Source organism: Colletotrichum orchidophilum, assembly GCF_001831195.1.
Source record: "Colletotrichum orchidophilum strain IMI 309357 chromosome Unknown Scaffold_48.1, whole genome shotgun sequence".
NCBI classification, from domain to species: Eukaryota; Fungi; Ascomycota; class Sordariomycetes; order Glomerellales; family Glomerellaceae; genus Colletotrichum; species Colletotrichum orchidophilum.
The window spans coordinates 265,781-286,323 of record NW_019173004.1 but is presented as its reverse complement, the minus strand read 5'-3'; the positions used below and the strand labels follow the sequence as shown (position 1 = coordinate 286,323).

Below are 20,543 nucleotides of genomic sequence, written 5' to 3'. Positions count from 1 at the left end.
CTGGAGCCACGCGCCCATGCCAAAACGGACGCAAAATCCCTTGAATATCGCGTTTCACAGGGCTTCCACCATGAGTCGCAGCCCAGACAGCGTCGGGCGTTCATGTGGCAAGTCGCGCATACACGCGTCAACAATGGCTTGAAGTGGTGGGGGAACCGGCCACTCGACTTGGTTGGTGATGGGCGCATTGGCGTAGACCATGCACTTGATGCAATTTCCAATATCATATATGTCGGAAAAGGTAGTCCATCCAGAGTCCAGCCCGCCATCCGACGCGACTTCGGGGGCAGCTCGCTGACCCCAGCGGCTCTCGAGATCGCAGACAACCAGCCGACTTCCGTCGTCGGTAAAGAGACAATTATCAATACGCAGATCCCGATGAACGATGCCGAGGCTATGTAGACAGGAGAGAACGTCCACCAGGTGCAAGATCCAGCGCTTATATGTTGTGAGCGAAGAGAATCGCCCCAGGATGGCGCGCGTCGCCAGCTTGGGGAAGACCAGCTGACCATCGATGGATCTTCCAAGAAGACGCACCAGGTGTTCGGAAGAGACCGTTCCAGGGCAGAATCCACCTTGACATTGGAGGAGATTTTCAATCTCGCTGCGGTATTTCCCCCTCTTTACGAAATGTTTCGCAGACTCAACCTCGACGATGGGCAGTTGGTTAATGAGGTCTTCAATATCTTCAAAGTCATCCTCAATCTCGGGAGGCGGGTCGAGGCATTGGTCGAGACTGCGGATCTCGTCGCCTTCGATATCGCAATGGCCCTCTATCGAGGGAAGGTCGCGCTCCAGGCGCAAGATATCGCCCGAGAGCGTTCCTGGCAAGTCGAACAGACGCACGGATCGACCGAGTTCGGTGCCGTCCTCGTACCAGATGGTCATGGACGGGTTTTCTCCGTCCACGCAGGACGTATCGAGAACGGGCTGACCTGCGGGAGGAAACAGATTGGATGCCTGGCGCTTCCGCTGATATTCGGTTCGGACGCGGGCGACTTCCCGCTCGAAAAGGCTGTCGTCATCTGAGGCCATAGTACTGGCTTCAAAGACGACTACTGATCTGCCAAGAATTTGAAGAAAGGAGTAGAAGAGGGTTCTTGCTAAAGTGAGGACTAGCCCAGGTAACGAAGATGGGGTGTCTGAATGGCGGTTGGTTGCTGAGGCCCATTGCGCAAGAAACGCAGGGGGATTACCTATTATGGCGGATAGTGGTTAGCGAAGACGGTTAAGGTACCTTAGGCAAGAACAGGCGAGCGGGCGGCTAGTGCCTATACAATAATACATATGCATGTATCAGGGGCTCATACTACCTAGGGCTGAGCGGTCATCCTACCGTTTACTCAGATCACAATTCACCATGGCTAAAGTTGCTTATATTTATAACATTTACTCACCCTTGGTGAAGCTGACGCCCGGTTTATCAGCCGTGAGGTGACTTTTCACTACCTAGGTAATCGGCAACACTACTTGCGAAGCACGGGAATCGTCTCGGTGTCTGTCTAGCTCATTCCCACTGCAAGCTTGCAGAGGGAGAAATCATGGTAGAACGAGGAAGCATTTCAGGACCAGAGCAGCTGAGAGACAGTGGGCAGTATGATCCAGAGCGCTGGATGTCTGATGGCAGTGCCTATGAGTTAACAACTCGGAAGACAGATCAGCCATCACCGTAACTCGTCACCGAATTCGATCGTATTACAAAGGGCTTCAATCTCCAGGGCACTCTGGGATTGTAATATATTGAGGAAGAAAAAGATGCCCCCCCTGTGATCGAGTGGCCTGAAAGACGGAGGAACCTGACTCGGGAATTCGAGTCCATTGGACCCCTAGCCTTTCCCAAGAATTGTCTTTGCGATGGTACAATCAATGCAGTGACTGGAACCTTACTACTGAGGGTATGAATAGTCTATAGAGTAAGAAGAAGGAGCTCCTTTTGATTACATGTGATTTGATAACGGAGCTTTGCTCGGTTGCCACTTCCAACAGCCGAACCAAACGTGTGTGATGGCACTTTCAACATACGAATTTATAGTCACAACTGATCAATTTCCTAGCTTGCCATGCCCCAGCGGGGGGCGTTGACAATGACGCCCGCCAGACAGCCGGAGATGATACCGGCAGTAGGCAGTGTGATGATCCAGCCCATGTAGATCCAGCCGACCATACGCCAGTTGATTGATCGCCAGGTACCGGAGCAAAGGCCGACACCTACGGTAGCACCAGTGATGCACTGCGTGGTCGATACGGGAAGCTCTGGGTCACAGTTAGCGATCGTCTCGCGTGATGAGGTATGATGTTGAGCTTACTGAGACGCGTAGCCAGAATGATTGTGCACGCGGCACCCAACTCCATGGAGAACCCACGGGCAGGCGAGTGAAGGGTTAAGCGGTTACCGAGGTTGCGCATAATGTTGTATCCGTAGGTCCAGATACCCAGAGCAATACCGGCACCGCCGAAGCAGAGAATCCAGATGGGCACCTCGGACTTGCTACCCGAGAGAACACCTGTGTTCCAAATCTGGAAGATGGTGGCGTAGGGCCCGATGGCATTGGCGACATCGTTGGCACCGTGGGTGAAGGAGGCAGTGCATGCGGTCATGACTTGCATGAAGGAGTACAGGAATTCGGCCTTGTTGTCGTAGTGCTGGACACGAGCGTGCATCTCCTCCAAGTCGCCGGTGAGGACGCTCTCCTTCTTCTGCATGTTGATGATGTCCTGGTCGACACCGGATAGGAAAACCTTCTTCACCATCCAGAAGAGGACGGCGCCAGTATACCAGGGGCCCTCGGGACGGGGTCCGACGATGGGCTTATGAACGTAGGCTTTGGGACGAGGGGAGGCCGCAGGGGAGTCGGTAGAATCTTGGGCAACCTTCTTCTCGCCGTCGGCAGAGCCAGTCTCGATGTCGTTGCTGTGGGTTTGAACAACGCCGCCACTGCGAGCTACGTCAAGCTCCTCCTTGGTCATGTGCCCAGCGTAGAAGTCGCGGATACCACCGCCGTAGCCTTCAGGTTGAACAGGAGGCTCAGGGCGACGGAGCAAAAGAGGGCCAAGGGCAATGTGATACCAGCGGAGTTCCCAATCGTCTTTGACGACCACGCGATAGAGCCAAGGGAGAAAAAAGATGGTGATGATGAGAGCCCAGGCGGCACCGACTCCGATAATCATTCCGGCGGTCTCGGCATCGTTGAAGTTAACCTTGATCGATCCACCCTTCCAGACAATCAGCATGGTCAGGAGGGAAGCGGTAATGCCGAAGTACACGGGTACCAGGGCCAGGCCCTTCATGACTGGATTCTTCCGCAACATGACGCCGTATTTGGTGATGGTGAAGATGATGGCTGCGAATGCACCAGAGATACCAGGAGCGATGATCCAGGCGAGGAAGACAGAGACGACACCCGAGTCAATGCTGCCACTCGAGGAAACCCAGTGGATGTTGTCGGCACCGATCAGTGCGACACCCATGCCGATGACACCGCCCATGATGGAGTGAGTTGTTGATACCGGGAGACCGATTTTGGTGCATATGGTGAGGTAGATCGAAGAGGCCACTACGGCGCATGTCATTCCAAGCATCAGGAGAGCCGGGTCATTCTCGAAAAGGTCAATATCCACTACATTGGTCAATCAGTCATCATCTTCGTCGATCACACAAGCAGGTTTCGTACCAATCTTTGTGCGAATGGTGTCTGCGACGCGAGCGCCGACACCAACGGAACCGGCAAACTCGAGGATGGACCCTAGGGTCATGGCTTGAATGTAGGAAATTGACCGTGACGAGACCGACGTCGCCCATGAGTTGGCGACATCGTTGGCACCTTTGAGAGTCAATCTGTCAGCCTGGCTATGCCTAGAGAAGACGTGACTTCAGTTTCGGGGGTGTATACCAATATTCCACGCATCGAGGAATGCGAAGATGGTGCCAATGGCAAAGATGTAATCATACTGATGCAGAGGCATGTTGGATCTTTTCGCACAGTTCGTGCAGAGCCTGACGTTTAAAAAAGTTGACGATAATCGAAAAAATGTATCGGACTGAAATGTGAGTCTGTTTGGCGAATAAAATTAGGGAATGTGGAGAGATCGAGGGCCCTGAAGTTGGCAGGGGAAGCAAGGCCGGAGAGGGTCTGGTGTTCGAGAAGTCGACATGGAAGCTGGAAGGAAGGCACCGGGAGGGCTTAGAGGCTATATACCACAGAGCGTGCAAAAAAGCCAAGAGGTTTCCGTGAGGCAGTCCCTCCATGTCCGCCTTCCAAGATGCGCATGTTCCGTCCTCCTTCCGTCCATGACTGTGGCCGGGGTGCGTTCAGGGTGTACTGCTGGAAACGGTGGCTGCACACCACCATCAGCAGGGCCAAGACGAGGAAAGGCACGTTCGGTTCTGTAAGAGGTACAGATACAGAATCAACCAGAATCAACCCACCTAAAAGTCCTCGCCACATCCCTCGCCTGCATAGCTACGGATCAATGAACCCTGCAAGTGTTCAGGTGGGCAGTTTTCCAAGGATTGCCGGATCTATTGGTGCAAGCTAGAAGAGGATTATTTCCTCTGAAGAACCCATTGGGCGGCTTTGACGTTGTTTGAAGACGCGTAGCTCCATCATTGTTGGAGCACTGCTGTAGAATATAACAAGACAGATTAGTGCCCCTACGACCAGGAGTTTCTCAAAGCCGTCTTTACTTGTTCTTGATGCTAATGTCCCATAATCTATGTCGGCATCCTCGTGGACTGGAGGAGTAACCCGAGCTCGATTCCTGTAGCTCGCAGTGGCAACACTGACGGCAAGACAGCACGATGTATGATAGCGTGATGCTTCCTCGGTGGCAGAAAATAGATGCCAAGGCTGAAGCAGTGGAATCTCGGGCTGGCATGAACCTGCATGGGACGGGATGGGTGGATAGGGTATGCCCAGACAAGGAAACCTGCGGGCAGCAAGACACATTCTGGCGTCTCCCACGTGCCTTGAATAGGGTTGCGTGCTTGGTGAGAATCGCGTCTCTGCCCAAGGATTTTCGGCCTCAGTCTGGGTTCATCGACGATGCCAGAGTGCAAAAGCGAGGAAAAAGGTCGATGGGTTGGTTCAATGAGGCTTGCTAGGTGGCGCGGAACGACCAATAGAACCCGAAGTTGGACATTGGATTTCCTCCGCCGAGCCTCCAAGGGATCCCAGAGAGCTTCGGCAAGGGCCGACACTGGAAGATGGATGCTTGGAACATGCAGAAATACAGGCGTGGAATTGGGCGTGATGAGCTGTGAAGACACAAACAAATGGGCGACGACAACCTGAGGTCAGAGGTCGTGAAGTCAGAAGAACCGGGAAGGAGGTACGTTCTGGACCCCTCTTTCCCAAATCAGCCACCGAGGCCCTCATGGGTGGGTCACCTTAAGCGACTTGGCGCGCCCAAGCGCCAAGGCCACACGCTCTCAGGAAGCGCCAAGCGCTGTAAGAAGACCAGCAACGGCCCCACTGCCGACACCCCCGGCACCGCAACTGCCGAATCACCGCTCTCGAATCCCCCACGTGCTGGGTCCCGTCGCTTCGTGTGGATTTTCCCCAGCTGCATCCCCGGAGCTGCTCACCTTCGATATCGCAACTCAGTCGCCAGCACCATCAGATCAACCGTCCCCCAAATGACTTGAAATTCCTATATATCCTGCGCCCTCCGCCAAGCAGCCAAGGGGCCAAGAGCTCTCACGCTTCCCGAATAGCTCCGCCAGTCGACTCGTATCGCCATCGAATGTCAGCGCCCGATTGCTCCCACGCGCGTGTCCGCCCCGACGTCTAATTGGCACCCTTCGCCTTCTTTGTCTCCGTCCGAAAGTTCCTCGACTCCAATACTTCCCCGATACAGCTCGATCTCCGACTTGACTTATCTTGCGCTCCTCCTCCTCCTCCTCCGCCAGTGATGCCCTCCAATTTCCCTCCCTCGAGGCTAGTTCCGTCCGCAAAACGACAGGCTGGCAGGGCTGGGCAGGCAAAGAAGAGTTTTTACGAGCCGTGCGTGGCTCAATTCGGTGTCGATTTCGTCCATTTCACTCGGCGCTCACTGTCACTGGCGTGTAGTCCTTGTGGACCGATCCCGTCACCCCGGTATTGGCTGTCACATACTAACCTCCAACCAAGAAACCCAAGAAACCCAAGAATTACCAAGCCGATTCAACATCTTTCAGTTGACGAATCATATGCACGTCTCGAAACCCGTGGTCGCGCCTCAACAGCCTGCATCTTTCAGCTGTGTTCCTTGCTCTAAAAGCTCTGCGCGACTGTGGACCTCATTGCTCATTGAAGTATCCGTATCGCCTCGGGTGATTGATGAAAGGTTGTCAAGGGTACATCTCGTGGAAAATGCTGTACAAGAAGCGTTCTCCTCATGTATATGCGCTATCCGCAGACAGATCGTACTCGAAAGGCCGTGACTGTCAGCCACATCTTTGCTGAACTCTGCCATAGCTGTTTTGTGCTACTTCTGCTAATCGGTAACTTCACTCTCCTCAGGACGGCTCGCTCAAGAAAATCACTCACAAAATTTGCCAATCCTGAACAGTAGGCTTTGAGACACTTGAAGATCTTGATGGTCCGTGGCGCCGCAACACCGCCGACCTCCAAGCGGCTCGCCAATGTTTCCAACGGCGTATCGAGAGCCTGGATGCTGTTTCAACGACGATGTGCCCCTCCATCAATATGATTTAGAGTCACCTCTCCCTAGCCTATTTGCGGATTATCACGATAATTTCGGAACGATTGGTCTACACATCTTTGAAATTCTGTAAATCCATCCCGTAGCTGCGACTAGGATCCATCAGCTACTCTACTCAAGAAGCCTTCTCAAGTTCTCCTTCAGCGCATCCCCGCCTTCATCCCACCCAGACTCAACTTGGTCCTCAAAATTCGACCCATAGCGATTGCCTTCGTCCAGGAGTGCCACGGTAGAAAGAGCCGCATAGGCCTTGGAGTTGAGTCTGTCAGTAACACCATTTTCCGTATCCTCTTGCCACATAGCATGAGCCTTCTCCGCGAACCCATCAAACGGGACATCGACAATCTTCCAATTCTCGAGACCGAGGTCCTTCACCACCGCAATCAACTGGTTTGTCGATACAGTATGGCTGGCAAAGTAGGCAGCTCTATTTCGGTACTCTTCCGGGTTGTTCAAAACAGCGACGAGGGCCTCGCCGTTGAGTGCGCGGCGACTGATGCTGTATTTCTGATCTCCAGAACCGTACCGCGTGACGGTACGATTCTCCTTGTTGACCCAGAAAATGCCGCGCTCGATGGTCCAGTCGTACCACGGACCCGAGATGATGGCTGTCCATGCCAACGACCCGTTGGACTCGGCGACAACCCGCTCGACCTCACGCTGTGCGGTCAACTTGGGGTTGAAAATGACAGCCTCTTTAGCATTGGGGTGGAATGTATTGCCGCTAAAGTCTGGCGTGATGATGTGCTTGACTCCGGCGGCCAGTGCTGCTTGCAAGATGTGCGTCTGATAGGATGCGGCTGCTGGGTTGAATGCTTCGACAACGGCGTCTTGGTCTTTGAGTGCCACTGTGAGGGCAGCGACATCGGAATAATCGGATACTCTGACCACGACATCGATGGGCAGGTTCCTCTTGCTGTCAGTTCTGGTGATGCATGTCACCTCGAAATCGGCTTGCAGTAGGGCTGGTATGAGAACCTCTCCCAATGCGCCAGTGGCCTATAGTGTTGGTCAGGGAATTGATACACGATGTCAAGCCAGCTGTTTGACTACTCACGCCAAGCACTGCGACCTTCTTGATAGCTGTCATTGCAATTCGCGGGGTGCACAAGAAGTGATCAGTTCGTTGAATAGCCAAAGCTGCTAGCAAATAATCCTGGATTCCTGGATTCCTACCTCCGAGCAAATGGTCCTTATATTTATCCAAAACCACCATGGGTGCATTCATCCTATTGACGTACTTTACAAATCAGCTAACCTTGGAGCTCAACGTTATGGTGTTTTCGTGACGGTGGTGTGTTTATTTGGTCAGCCACGTTATTGCACCATCGCTGATGAGTAACACTTGCAAATTGTACTTGTGGTATAACGTTATCTCCTGTCCCACACGCCATCTCACGCACCTCGACGCTAGCTTCATTTCTCTCTTTCGCTTCTTAATTAATTTGCTCATCCTCCTAAAGTCATGCGGCTAGCAACCCGAAGGAAACAGCTACTTTTAGCCGATACGTGCAGTCCCCTTCACACAGGGAATTGGACAATTTCACTAGAGGAAAGATACATGTAATTTTACCGGATTCTGAATTCTTGCATTGGATCAATGCATGATGCGAAGCTCATGGATGTGATATTTTGGTACCGGCCCATCACTCAATGTTATTTCGCTCTCTACGAGTGCGCAACTTCTACCTTGTCCTTCTCGAAACCGATGGACACATTCTCAGTGTCGTTTCCAGCCTTCATAACCTTTGACATTTCCTTGGCAACCTTGACTGGATTACCACCCGATGTGAAGAATTCGTCAATGTCTTCCAATCTGAAATTACTCGTCTCAGGGTAGAAGAAGTAAATGATTGGCACAAACAGGAAGTTGGTGACCACGAAAATCAAGTAAGCCTTCCACTGAAGGCGGTTAATGATCACCGGAGTGATCATTACGACGAAAAAGTTCCACAGCCAGTTGGAGCTAATGCCGACGGCCGTACCGCGAGTTCGTGCGTGGAGAGGAAGAATCTCGGGGACGACGACCCACGGTACGCAGTTCATTCCCATACCAAAGATCAAGTTATATCTGCAAGTGTGCGTGATCAATGCTAGCCCCTCGAGACAGCTTCCAAGCAGCAAGACTTACAGGAAGAAGAATGCCACAGACGCCGAGGCACACGCTTGACCACCAGAGAACCCGACTCGTGACAGTAAGATGGAGATCATGAGCATGCAGAGGCCAAGTCCTGCACTTCCCCACATCATCGTTTTGCGACGGCCCATGCGGTCCAATGCCAGAGCTGGCAAGATGGATCCAAACATGAACATCATCTGCACACAGCCACCAATGATCTGGGCCATGTGCGGCGTCATGCCAACATTTTGTACCAGTACTGATGGAATGTAATATACGACGAGGTTGATTCCCCCCAGCTGGTTCATGAATTGAGCACCCCAGGCAAGCAGCACACGGTGGCCTGTTCTTAGCCGATCATTCTTGAAGATGCTGACCCAGGAGGAGGACCTTTTCTCGACTACCTCGAGCTCAATAGCGTGGTGAATGGCGTGGACCTCGGTCCGGATATACTCATCGGTGGGTTCTTGAGCAAACACGTCGCAGAGGACCTGGACAGCTTCCTGCTCTCGGCCGTGCTTGAACAGCCAGCGAGGAGACTCGGGGAGGGCAAAGACTAGAACCACGACAACGAGCGCAAAGATGATTTGGAACGCGAGGGGCAGTCTCCAAGCGATGGGGCCGCCAACAAATGACATGCCGAAGTCGAACCTGTCTACATGAGCAACAATTAGGAAGAATTGATGATCGTTAAAACATACCAGTAGGCGAAGACAATGCCCACACCGACAAACAAGGTTTCGGCAGAGACAAGTCGGCCTCTGTACTTTCGATCACAGAGCTCGGATTGGTACCTATCAGGGTCATGATGAGGAAATGTCCTGCACATTAGGGGCCCATTCCGGACGTACATGGGGACGGTCGATGTCTTCATACCGGTTCCGAAACCGGTGACCAAGCGCCCGATAACTAGATGAGGCACTGTGAACGCCGTCGCTTGGAGAGTAGCGCCAACAATTACGAGACTCATAGCGGTCCAGATTGTCTTTCGACGGCCGAGCTTCTCGCCAAAGATGAAGTTGACTGTGGTCCAGGGACATCAGCACTGCTTGTCCAAATCTTGCGAGCTCTGGGGAAAACGCCGACTTACGAACACAACCAGCCAGGCATCCCAGATTGTAGCATGAGACGATGATGCCAGTTTCCGAGTCAGAAGGGTGGCCGAACTGGTCCAACCAATCCTCCATCTGGAGAATGCCACCGAAAACTCCCTGATCATAGCCGAATAGGACGAATGCGATCAGGCAGCATATCGTGACGCCGACCTGAAGGCTTCTGCCTCGGCCCAGAGTAAAGAACATATTGTTGCGTCGCTGCTAGACTCGTAAGGAACAGTGAGTCCGTTAATGTTCCGGAAAGTTTTGGGTGGCCGCTGTCTTATGTATCAGGTTGACACCCTCGTCGTAGAGCAATCAGCGGAGACTTTGGCAAGGAGAACTCGGGGCTCAGAGTGTTATAACCCAGGTCATTCTCCGACTACTATTGGCACTAGCAGATTGGCGATCTGGAGGTTTGGGTGGGAAATTGGGCCTTTCGGAGGCAGATCTGTGGAGATAACGCGGGGAAGTGCCAGATGCTATTCGAAGTCAGACTTCGCGTGGCTTATGCCTGTCGAAGTTCGAGGACCGCATACGACAAAAGAGTGACAAGTCCCCAAGATGGCGCTTGCGCTTGCATCTTGCTTATTGCGGATAACTTTACCCCTTCTAATACTCCCGCAGCGGCAACAAGGCTGTTGGCGCGGAAGACGGACGAGGGGGGGGGTTCTGAGGAGTTTGAGTTCACGAGCCGAAGAAATAGAGTAGTACTATGCACCTCTTGTGCACCAGTGATCTGCACGGCATTACCCAGTTAGCCCTGCTGGAGTGGGTTATCCGGGGCTTGGAGCGCGTAAGTCTACCTGTTTTGGTGTCAGGATCTGGGGATGCTGCAGGTGAATAACCGTGCCATGATGGGGTTGATATGCAGTCGTCGCACGCTGCTCAGGCGTGATGACGTCCTGGCATCGGAGAGGACACGCTGAAATATGCGCACCAATCACGGTTGCATTTCTGTAACACAAAAACTCTGGCCGACAGATCTCAAGGCCTGGAAGTGCGACAGATACCTTTGCACCGGGCCATCAAGCGGTAGCCCCGTCATCAAGAGACCAAGGCAAGAGCCAGTCATTGGGGATAATTGTGACGTTAGTGATTACGTAGGAATCAGTCTATGGTCAGGAAGAGCATCTAACAATGTCCTTCTACATGGCCTCCGTATCCTCAAGTACCACCTACATGAACACAGGCCTGGTGACAGAAAACGTGCTTCTGCTCATTAAACTATAGTGTCCCAGACGCCTTCATATTTTGAGATCGTATTGTCTCTTCACGTCCTTATTGTAAAAGTAGCGAATGAAAAGAACAGTTAGTGCGCTTGCTGCCCCGAAACCAGCCGTGATGTAGTTACCAGTGACGATGTATGGCTGGAGATTGGCAGGGAAGGTGAAAATAGGCACCCAAGCGGTAAAGATGTAGGCAAAAGCGTTCATCTGATAGTGGCAAGCGCCGTTAGCTTTCATCTCTCGCTTGAAAACAATAGACGCTAGTTGAAAAGGAGTGAGACGTACCATGGCAGACACGTACGCCCTCTTTTCAGGATCGTTTCTGTTAGTCTCATTCACCCATGTCCAGGTGATGCCAGCACATGTAGTCGCTAGGGCGGTGAGGTCTGATGGGGGAAAAGAGTAAGCAATCAGTAGGTATGAGACGGAAACAGCAGTGGATGAGGAGAGACTTACAGTACAACGCCCATCGAGTTGCGATATTCGCTGGATGCACGGGTGTGGCAGCCAGTGCAATTGGGAATATGATGCCCATGACGCTAGCGAATAGCATGCCGGGCCAGCGAGATGCTCCAGGCAAGCTGTCCGAAACCCAAGAGTTGACAAGGGTAGCAACGATGGAAATAATGTTGATCTAGCCCAGATGTGAGCTACGGTGGGGTTTATCAGGCAAGGCGGGGAAAAAACTCACTCCGAGAGGGATAATGTTGATCTCTGCCACAGAGAAACGGGCTGGTTTCCCGGGTACGTTGTAACTCTTGACCCAGAAGATCACTGTCGAGATTAGACAACAGACTTATCACGAGAACGGCCATTGATTTGCCAACTTACTTGATCCTCCAGACTGTCCCAGTTGTGTAAGGAAAGTAAAGAACAATGGAACTTCACAAGTCAGCTTCCATGAAACGTAAACGGCGAGAGAGACCACTTACAGAGGTAAACGTGCCACGTCGTGTGCCAGCGTTTGATATCTTTCCACTTGAACAATCCAGTGCGAGGCTTGACCTCGGTCGGCATTCGGGAGCGAGCGATCTCGATTTCCTTTTCCGTGAAAATCCTGAAAGAAGCGGAAATCAAATCATTAGCTGTGCCAAACTCGCTGTTCACGGTGACAACATGTACAAACCAGTTTGCCTTGGCTCGGGAAGGAAGCTGGGGCATTGCGAAACCGGTCCAAATTGCACAAGGGAGAGAGATGCAACCACAAACGCTGGTTCTCCGTCAGACCATTTACTTCATCCAAGGGCCAACCAGTTTACCCGGGTGATTGAGGGACTCACATGTACATCCATCGCCAGCCTGCGAGGCCGCTTCTGCCGTCTAACCCGGCATATACGGCGGCCATCAAGAAGCCCGAGAATAGTGGCCCGACGGAGGTGAAGATTTGAATCAGGGTGTTGCGCCGCGCAAGTTCGTGCGGCTTGTAGTAACTCGAACACACGTACATGACGGCGGGAAAGTGACCGGCTTCAAACAGGCCAACACTGAATGACGGTTAATGAATTCTGATCGGAATATGTAGAACCACAATGATATATGTGAGAATGGACATCAATGATCAGTACGGAGACTTACAAGAAGCGAAACACGTAAAGCTGTTTGACATCTTTGACGCCGGCAGTGGCGAAAGTGAAGACCGTCCAGGCAAACTCAAGGAACGCAATGTAGAGAGGGGCGTTGACCTGATTTTCTGTCAGCAATCCAGGCGATATGATTGAAGCTCCAGTATTGGGGACTCACTCGAGTAAGAAGCAGGTTCGAAGGTATCTGTCCGAAAACGTAGGCAGCACTCCAAATCGCGTTGGCGTAGTTGAGCTCTTTGCCATACAGCGAAAGATCCTCTTTCATACCACTGTCTGGAAGGAACCTTAGCGGAAGCTCAAGCGAGAATTAGCCGATGATGCCGCACTTACTGAAGGCATTTGTAATGTTGACTTGATCAAGATAGCGACACATTACACCAAGAGCCGACGCCGATATGAGCGTCAAGTCTAATTTTGTAAGAAATCGTGCTTCGTCTTTTGGAACATCAAGTGCTGCAAACAGTCAGAAATCTAAGCGTTTTATCCCTTCACCTTCAAGTGACTAACTAGACCAGAGAAATGACTTCCATGTTCTCTGAGGTTCAATGTATGTTGCTGTCTCGGCGTCTCCCTGGTGTGGTCCTTTGACTCCGTCATGAGCTTCATTCTCGCTTTCGCCAACGACGAAGGCATGCTTTGGACTCTTTTCGTGAGAAAGTGACATCGTTGCTAGGCAAGAGGCATATGACACAGACCGTGCGTGAATTATCCTCGTTAAAATTTTTGTGTCGGACTTTGATGGGCTTATCTACAACACCTGTGAATCGTGTGTATGCTATTTTCCACCCCAGAAACCGTTGCCCGGAAGTCGGGTTTGTTGTCGTCTTCAGCGGGTCCCATGGCGACATCGACAGTCGGCTCAGAATGTGTCTGCTAGTCATGGTTATCAACGCCACACAACCTCTATCGGTCTCCAGGTTGGTGTGAGACCAATGAGTAGCCAGGCATTCAGGATACCATTTCGATAATGCAGACGCCTCTTTGGGAGCTACCGATGTCGGGAACATGGGGCGGGTTGTCAATTGCGGCCAGTGAGGAAGTACGAGTCCATAAACACCAATGATATCGACAAAAAGCAGGCATACAATGGCGTGCTTGAAAACTCGGCAAAACTCCGCGGTTAATAATCGTCAAGTTGTCAAAGAGCCATTGAACAGGGCTCAAAATGGCATTTGCTCCGGCCCATACTCAACAGAACCACATCGCTTAAATAAGCCCGACCAGGCGCGATGGCACAATCCTTACACACTCAAGAGACTATGTGCCCTTCTCGGCGGCAAAGCTTTGAATGATGGCGAGAATTTCCTCGCTGAAGCGTATCACTAACATTAGCACAAGCTCACGAGAGGCCCGGGCGAGAATTAATGAAGCTTACTATAGTAGCGTTGACGCGAAATGTAGGCTGCCTCTGAGTCTGATCAGCTGTACTTCCATCTCTAGTTGACGTCGCACAGCCTTTGACTAACACGACTCATGTAAAATGCTCTCGAGTTCTAACGTGCGAGTAGTAGAGTGGGGTGAATGCATCTTGAGCAGACCAGTTGCACTTAAAGAAGCTGACAGGCTGAACTGGCATGCTTCTTCATCTGATTGATTCCAACTCTCCGCCAGCTAGGTTAGGAGAGCTTAGTGTAAAGAGATCTGGCCTGAGATCAACGTCAGCAATGTGTCGCTGCTTGCAAGTATTTGTTATGTTCTAAACCTCAAAATTTTATTTGATTAGGCACCAAACCATCATGCCATTGACGAACCAAGCCAGAGCCTCATGTCGTTCGATACGATACCGAACACGAGCCTCCAGCGCTTCACTGGACCAAGGTTCCTGATTTCAAAAAGGTTAAGCTTTTTCATCCCGACGCGGGGTCGACGAGATTAAATTTACCCCATCCACCCCTTCTCGATGGCATGAAGATGTTTGAGGTCTTCCACGCGTCTGATCAAGGTTTAAGGAGTCGTGCCAGATTAAAAAGAGATCAGGTAATCTGGAGTTTTGGGTTGTTTATCTCTCAACTTTCTACACCAACCAGTTTATTTTCTACGCTTCTCCAACTATTCACGACTGGTCGACGCTTGAACTCGAGCCATCATGTGCATCACAGATTTATTAGTGATGTGGCAGGCATTGGCTGCGGGCTGTATTCTCGTAGCCCTGTACTCCGCCTACTCCTTATACAGAGCTCGCCATTTCTTCAGGGCACTCCAGCTTCAATGACTGCCAATGCCCCCTCACAACGCGGTCTGGGGCCATCTCAAGTTCATCAGTGATCAAGAAGGACTTGCCCCCAGGCATCATGCCATCAGCAGCACTTGCCCACGAATCCGCTTGCGATGTTCACCAGACATCTCGATCAGGCCTTTGAACTAGACCGGTGGCCCTTTTTTTTGAAGCTCATGGTAGTCGTTCTATCGCTGGCTGAAGCTTGACAGGTAACGCAATGTCAATCTCTTCCGAAAGAGCCTGGAATGTCCTGAAGCCACTCACGGATGGCTATGACCTGGATACCATGGAAGGGGAAGAATGGTAATTCTAGCTTAATATCTTTAGCCCGGGCTTCCGAGTCGCGAATATTGCGGCGCTGGTACCAAGCTTGGTGGAGATGGCTGAAATAATGTGATTGTCTCGGGCGATGTTCGAGGATGGACGACCTGGTTTCGCTGAGTGCAATGGCTCTCTCGACCTCACCATGGAATTTTCAAGCAAGGTCATCATGGGTCACGACATGCGTTGCCAGACAGGCTGTAACAAATGTGCCGCAGCGATGGCATGGCAACTCAGCTGGCTGCATTATCGCCGCACTTCTCCCCGGAGAGCCGCCAACTTTATCAGGCCTATCATCCAGCGCTTCAACACTTGGCGAATGGACTCATACATCAACAAAGTATACAGGAGAGTTCAGAAGCGGTATAAAGTCGTGAAACGAAATCCATCCCCTTTTTGGATACGGCCAACGAAGCCCAGGACAAAGGTCATCTACTGATGTTTCCTGCTGGAGCTCAGTCGCAGGTCAAGTTTATGATACCTGCTGGTTACGACACAACCGGTTCATCAATTATTTCTTGAAAAATCTGTTGTCGTAGTATCCGAAGGTATTGGGACGCGTTCGAAATGGCATATCCGGCTCTGGCTTGGGTGCAACGGCAGGACTCATTGCCTCTCAACCAGGGGTTCTAAATCAGCTTCCTCACTAACACGACTGCCGTCATCAAAGAATCGTTGCGAATTTACCCGTTCGGAGGTACTCAGAGCTTGAGTCAAGGCGAATTCAATGTTCTTGTCGAACGGTCCTCTCCGAGCTCGGAAACTCATAGAGACGAGAATTCCACAGAGGTACCAAGGCCCCTACCGACAAACAACGTTTTTGTCATTCACTACGCAGTTCATCATAACCCACGCTATGTCTTTCGCCCAAGCGAGCTCATCCCAGATCGGTGGTTGGTGAAGAATGAAGAAGATCCGCTGCAACCTCCTGCGAATCATTGGCGTGCCTTTGAGAAAGGGCGAGGGACTTGCGTAGTGGAAGAAATGGCCCTGTCTGAGATTACATGTAGGACGGTGTGTGTTTTGACTGTGAGGGAGTTTTATTTCAGACCTTCTTATGAAGAGACTGGACAAATAGAGAAGTATCATGGAGATTCTGTGTATTTGGTGATTTGTGGGGGGGGGGGGGGGCCAAACCGGAGCGGGTTCTTTCCGTGTCGAGTAGGTTATGCCAAGAGATGGTGGAGAGTCACGAAGTCTCCGTAGATGATTATCTTGGCTTCTTTGTCACTTTGGCCTTTCTTGAACGGTTAGAAATGTCTAGGAACCTACAAGTCTTGATCTAGTTTCCTGCGTCGTCTGGACATCTAAAGAAAGTTGAAGTGGAGAGTCCACAACAAGATGCGGTGTACATAGTCAGTGACGAAGTCAAGGCAGACATTGCAGGCGCATTGACTGCGGGGATGGTGGCAGTATATTAAGATTCAGGAACAAACCAACATATAAGTACTGCCAACGGGTGTTCCGTCCTTGTTGTCAAGAATATGGAAGAACTTGCCAATCTCCTGCTGCAGCCAGATCCAGTGGTTGCTACGACGAACACTCAACCGGTCGATGGAGTTCGACGTAGTGACTCCCAAGGCTGCCAATTTGCAGAGATAGAACAAGCAAGCAGACAATATAATATAAATCGATTCCCGCCATGAAATTCTCTAAATGATCCATGGTTTTCACTGTGTCAATCATGCCCCGATCTTCCGGCTCTCCCAAGGATTTCTCTGCCGTGTCTTCGTCACATCACCTCGCTGCCAAGAAATGAAGTCGTGGTATCCAAAATCACGAGGATAGTCCAGAGGCTTAAGCTTGGCCGACGGTCCAAGAAATCTTCCGACAACGGTGTTGTTGAGCACCTTTCCAGCAGCACCCTTGGCGGACTCGGCCTTGTCAGTAAGCCACTGTCTCCAAGACCGCTTCTCTTTGGGCTTTTTCGCTTTAATCTCGGCCCTTTCTCGCTCCTCGCGCTCTTGTCGCAATACCAGCTTATGGTTGATGTCAATGAAGAGGCGCTCCCACATCCCGATGCGCTCCTCACGTAACGTCCGCGCGCCTTCTCTCGCGTCGTCGCGGGTCCAGACCCAGTGGTTCTCGGCTTGTTCCAGAAGACAGAGATCTGATTCGAACGGCACCTGGTGGACAACAAGTGTATGGCCCTTGTGGGATTCGAGGTCTACCGTGTGCCCGCCATGAACGGATGAGACGGTGCCGGTGAGGGTTTCGTAGGTCGATGCAATCGGGTGCTTGGGGTAGGGATCCTCAATCTGAAGCGGTCCTGTGCTCTTCTCCAGTCTGAACCCATTCTTGGTCAAGGCCGCGCATTCCCATTCGCCAACGTCATCGAGACCCTTTCCATCGTAGAGGTATCGAATGCGTACTGAAGGATGGACGAGCTGGTTCGGGTTCACGAGGCGGCTTTTCCCGTCGTCGGTCTTGTATAAACCCGGCGTTCGGGTGCCCAAGACGGTGTTTTCACCCTTCAGCTTCTGCCATGGATACCAAATTGCATTGTATGCCTGATCAGGAATGGACGTGGCCTTTCCAGGGTTGGAAATTGTGCCCTTTGCCCATTCTTGTGCTTTGACACCAGGGGTGAGAGTCCAGAAGACGCGCTTCATCTCAGGAGTGCTGAACTCGACTCCAACAGAGGTAAGCTGGTCCGCCATCCCTGAATCATCTTGTCAGTTACCCTCTCAAATACAGTAGCGGCTTCAAACCATTGGACGCTGGGGTGTCTTACAGGCAAGCGCTATGGTGGCGATTTGCTGGTCTTCGAAACCTCCACCAACGTTACTGTGGCTGCCAGGGAACCAAACTTGTCGAAGCTGCGTATGGTCGTTGCCATTCATGCCCCACAAGGTTGGTTTGAATGCGGTGCGCCATTCGTCTAGTGCCAGAGCATGGAAGGCATGGTCCACGTTGGGGTGAACATCGAGACTGGCGAAGCGCAGCTACGTGGTATCAGTCTCATTGTTTCAATCTCCTCAATTGGTAGTGGCCTTGATATATTCTTCAACTTACCTCATCAGCGCTGCGGTCTTTGCGGATCTTCTCCCAGGGCATCTTTGGCCAGCCCAGACTGCCAACAGTATCCCACACGGCTGATACGGCCATAGTTAGATGAGGTGTGATTCTCGCTATAGCGTGTAGGACTCGGTTACTGACCAACTGCTTTGACTTTGACGTTTGTAGGGACCCAAACGTCCTGCCATATGCTGTCTCGAAATTGGCGCTGCTTCTCGGTGAGGATCATTTGGTGCTGGGGGAATCAATCAGTGTCCGGCCCAACCAAATTACAAGAAGACGGAGTTCTCATTACCTCTTCGAGCTTGAGTCTGTATTTCGCAGCCATTGCACGGAGGTCCATTGGCCCGTACTTATTCTCGCGACATTGAGTCATTTGCCCAAAGAACTCCTTCTTCTCCTGGTTCAACGCCACTTCCAGATCCCCACTTTCAAGCGGCTCGGCCTGGTTCCTCTTGGCCCGATCGAACCTTCGAAGGCGCTCATAGTTGGTAAGTGTGAAGCCTACCAGGTGATCGTCCAGGTCAAATCTTCCCGGGGAAGTCCAGTTGGGGAAGGTCTGGTAGTCATGGAAGATTGCCCCAAAGTTTGACAAGCCGACGCGGTTCAAAAGTCCAAGGTTGCAAATCAATCCCGAGACTGACCGGGCAGTGAAGGCTCCGCGGGAGAATCCGACAATGAAGATCTCGTCTCCGGGGTTGTAGTTATCGCAAACGAATCGGTAAACATCGGCGATGTCCTAAGTGACCGCGTCAACGTTGGTACGAGCCATTCGTCGGCCATGAACGTTGTGAACGTTGTAAATAGAAACTGACCTGAACGATGCCCTTTCCAAAGACTCCACCGAGGGTTTGTGCGACCTTTGATTCCTCGGTCCCAGCTCCTCGATGGTAGTAGACGACCTGCGGCATACCGGTACAACACTTGTGGGCAATGGCAGATGACAGCCGGGCCACATTGGTAGGAATGCCTCCCCTCTTGTTCCTGAGAGAAATCAAAATCAGTGCTTTGAAGCTAGGTAGGACACCTTGCGCAAGACTGACGAGTTGTTCCATGTTCCATCACAGCAGACGATGATTCGCTTGGTGTTGGTAGTTTTGGCTGTTTTGTGAGCGCAATCTGCGAACTTCTTCTTAGTTGGTAGCTGCGGGACAGGTAGCTGGATCTGCGTAATGAACGGCTGGCCTTCACTAGTAGCGGATGCCATGGTCAGTAGTAGCTGCTCTTTCAAGGCAGGTTTTGGGAATGATGAATGGGAGATTAAACATACAAGCCAATTTTTCTCGACGGGGAAGGATTTGGCTATAAAGAGTGCTACTTTCTCCAGTAGTCCCATTTGTATAACACTCCACCCTGCTACAAACCTTGGAAATTCCCCTGCCAGAGTCTAAACTAGGAAAAGTATTCTACTTTGGACACCAGTGATGATCTGCGACGGCTCCCTTGTTGTCTCAGAGATGGTGGTGAGTTTGCAACGAAGGGAATGGTTTGGTTCACCATCCGTTGTTCATCGTTCTCCCTTGATATCTGTAGTGCAGGGAGTATTCGTACATTGTTAGACCTATAATTGAAAACCACTTTCATGATCACTGTTCCAGGATTGTTAGTCTTTTGGCTTCGATCGTATAAACCTACGTACGAAGTATGAGATGTACTTTGCATACAGTCAATCCACCCCGCCTAAAGTGTCAATAAGAATGACCAAAATTGACAGGCATGGGGGAACTAGAGCGATCTGTCACATGCTAACGAGCTGATGTGCCTCCCTTCGTCGACTGAGACAATACGCGGGGGTCCAATATTTGCACATTTCCAGTGTTAGCATGGAGCGCGTCTTAGCCATGACAGGGCTTGCCGTACCCGTTCAGACATAACAACCAGCGTGCTTTCGGCAGCGGTAGATCCCGTTGATACACTGAGGATTCACGCTATTAATACACTGGAAAGGACCGTTCAGAAACTTGTGTCTGTTTTGGGAAGTCATCAATAACGTTGGTGAGAAACAGTCCCAGCCTAAGCCTAGGCTGTTTTACAGGTGACGTCGATTTGAGACATTCAGAAATGAATTTCGGCGAGCCAGAAACGTGCTAAGATTACACCGATCGAGATTCAGGAAAGCAGCAACTCTTGGGATTCGACGTCATGGGCCGCATTGAGCTGGAGAGATTTCCGGCACAAAGTCAGGCCCAGAGATTTTAAAGGCAGTCAAGCCGTGGATACACCCGCCATGCTACCACCGAGGCGGGACGTAGCGGAGCG

The 20,543-nt window shown here is 51.4% G+C and overlaps 7 protein-coding genes across 7 annotated transcripts; 1 reads left to right on the top strand and 6 right to left on the bottom strand.

Annotated features, from left to right (window-relative positions):
* Positions 1 to 54: 54 nt before the first annotated feature.
* Positions 55 to 1,035, bottom strand: CORC01_06486 (uncharacterized protein; the record flags this gene model as incomplete). Its single annotated transcript, XM_022618127.1, has 1 exon — positions 55 to 1,035. The coding sequence occupies one exon, from the start codon at positions 1,033 to 1,035 to the stop codon at positions 55 to 57; it is 981 nt and encodes a 326-aa protein (XP_022475439.1).
* A 1,015-nt stretch (positions 1,036 to 2,050) lies between these two features.
* Positions 2,051 to 3,963, bottom strand: CORC01_06485 (phosphate-repressible phosphate permease; the record flags this gene model as incomplete). The annotated part of the gene is made up of 4 exons (XM_022618126.1): positions 2,051 to 2,253; positions 2,307 to 3,617; positions 3,672 to 3,821; positions 3,891 to 3,963. 4 exons carry the CDS (start codon positions 3,961 to 3,963, stop codon positions 2,051 to 2,053), a joined length of 1,737 nt encoding a protein of 578 aa, XP_022475438.1.
* A 1,309-nt stretch (positions 3,964 to 5,272) lies between these two features.
* Positions 5,273 to 5,644, top strand: CORC01_06484 (uncharacterized protein; the record flags this gene model as incomplete). The annotated part of the gene is made up of 1 exon (XM_022618125.1): positions 5,273 to 5,644. One exon carries the CDS (start codon positions 5,273 to 5,275, stop codon positions 5,642 to 5,644), a length of 372 nt encoding a protein of 123 aa, XP_022475437.1.
* Positions 5,645 to 6,813: 1,169 nt separating this feature from the next.
* Positions 6,814 to 7,792, bottom strand: CORC01_06483 (uncharacterized protein; the record flags this gene model as incomplete). The annotated part of the gene is made up of 2 exons (XM_022618124.1): positions 6,814 to 7,701; positions 7,760 to 7,792. 2 exons carry the CDS (start codon positions 7,790 to 7,792, stop codon positions 6,814 to 6,816), a joined length of 921 nt encoding a protein of 306 aa, XP_022475436.1.
* Positions 7,793 to 8,370: 578 nt separating this feature from the next.
* On the bottom strand, positions 8,371 to 10,122 carry CORC01_06482 (uncharacterized protein; the record flags this gene model as incomplete). Its single annotated transcript, XM_022618123.1, has 5 exons — positions 8,371 to 8,773; positions 8,834 to 9,472; positions 9,523 to 9,615; positions 9,673 to 9,844; positions 9,912 to 10,122. 5 exons carry the CDS (start codon positions 10,120 to 10,122, stop codon positions 8,371 to 8,373), a joined length of 1,518 nt encoding a protein of 505 aa, XP_022475435.1.
* Positions 10,123 to 11,162: 1,040 nt separating this feature from the next.
* CORC01_06481 (major facilitator superfamily transporter) lies at positions 11,163 to 13,567 on the bottom strand (the record flags this gene model as incomplete). The annotated part of the gene is made up of 11 exons (XM_022618122.1): positions 11,163 to 11,351; positions 11,430 to 11,530; positions 11,601 to 11,778; positions 11,836 to 11,918; positions 11,976 to 12,026; positions 12,077 to 12,201; positions 12,425 to 12,628; positions 12,720 to 12,826; positions 12,885 to 13,000; positions 13,058 to 13,180; positions 13,480 to 13,567. 11 exons carry the CDS (start codon positions 13,565 to 13,567, stop codon positions 11,163 to 11,165), a joined length of 1,365 nt encoding a protein of 454 aa, XP_022475434.1.
* Positions 13,568 to 16,948: 3,381 nt separating this feature from the next.
* On the bottom strand, positions 16,949 to 19,491 carry CORC01_06480 (uncharacterized protein; the record flags this gene model as incomplete). Its single annotated transcript, XM_022618121.1, has 7 exons — positions 16,949 to 17,928; positions 18,001 to 18,211; positions 18,282 to 18,361; positions 18,426 to 18,519; positions 18,580 to 19,023; positions 19,100 to 19,268; positions 19,328 to 19,491. 7 exons carry the CDS (start codon positions 19,489 to 19,491, stop codon positions 16,949 to 16,951), a joined length of 2,142 nt encoding a protein of 713 aa, XP_022475433.1.
* Positions 19,492 to 20,543: the final 1,052 nt, after the last annotated feature.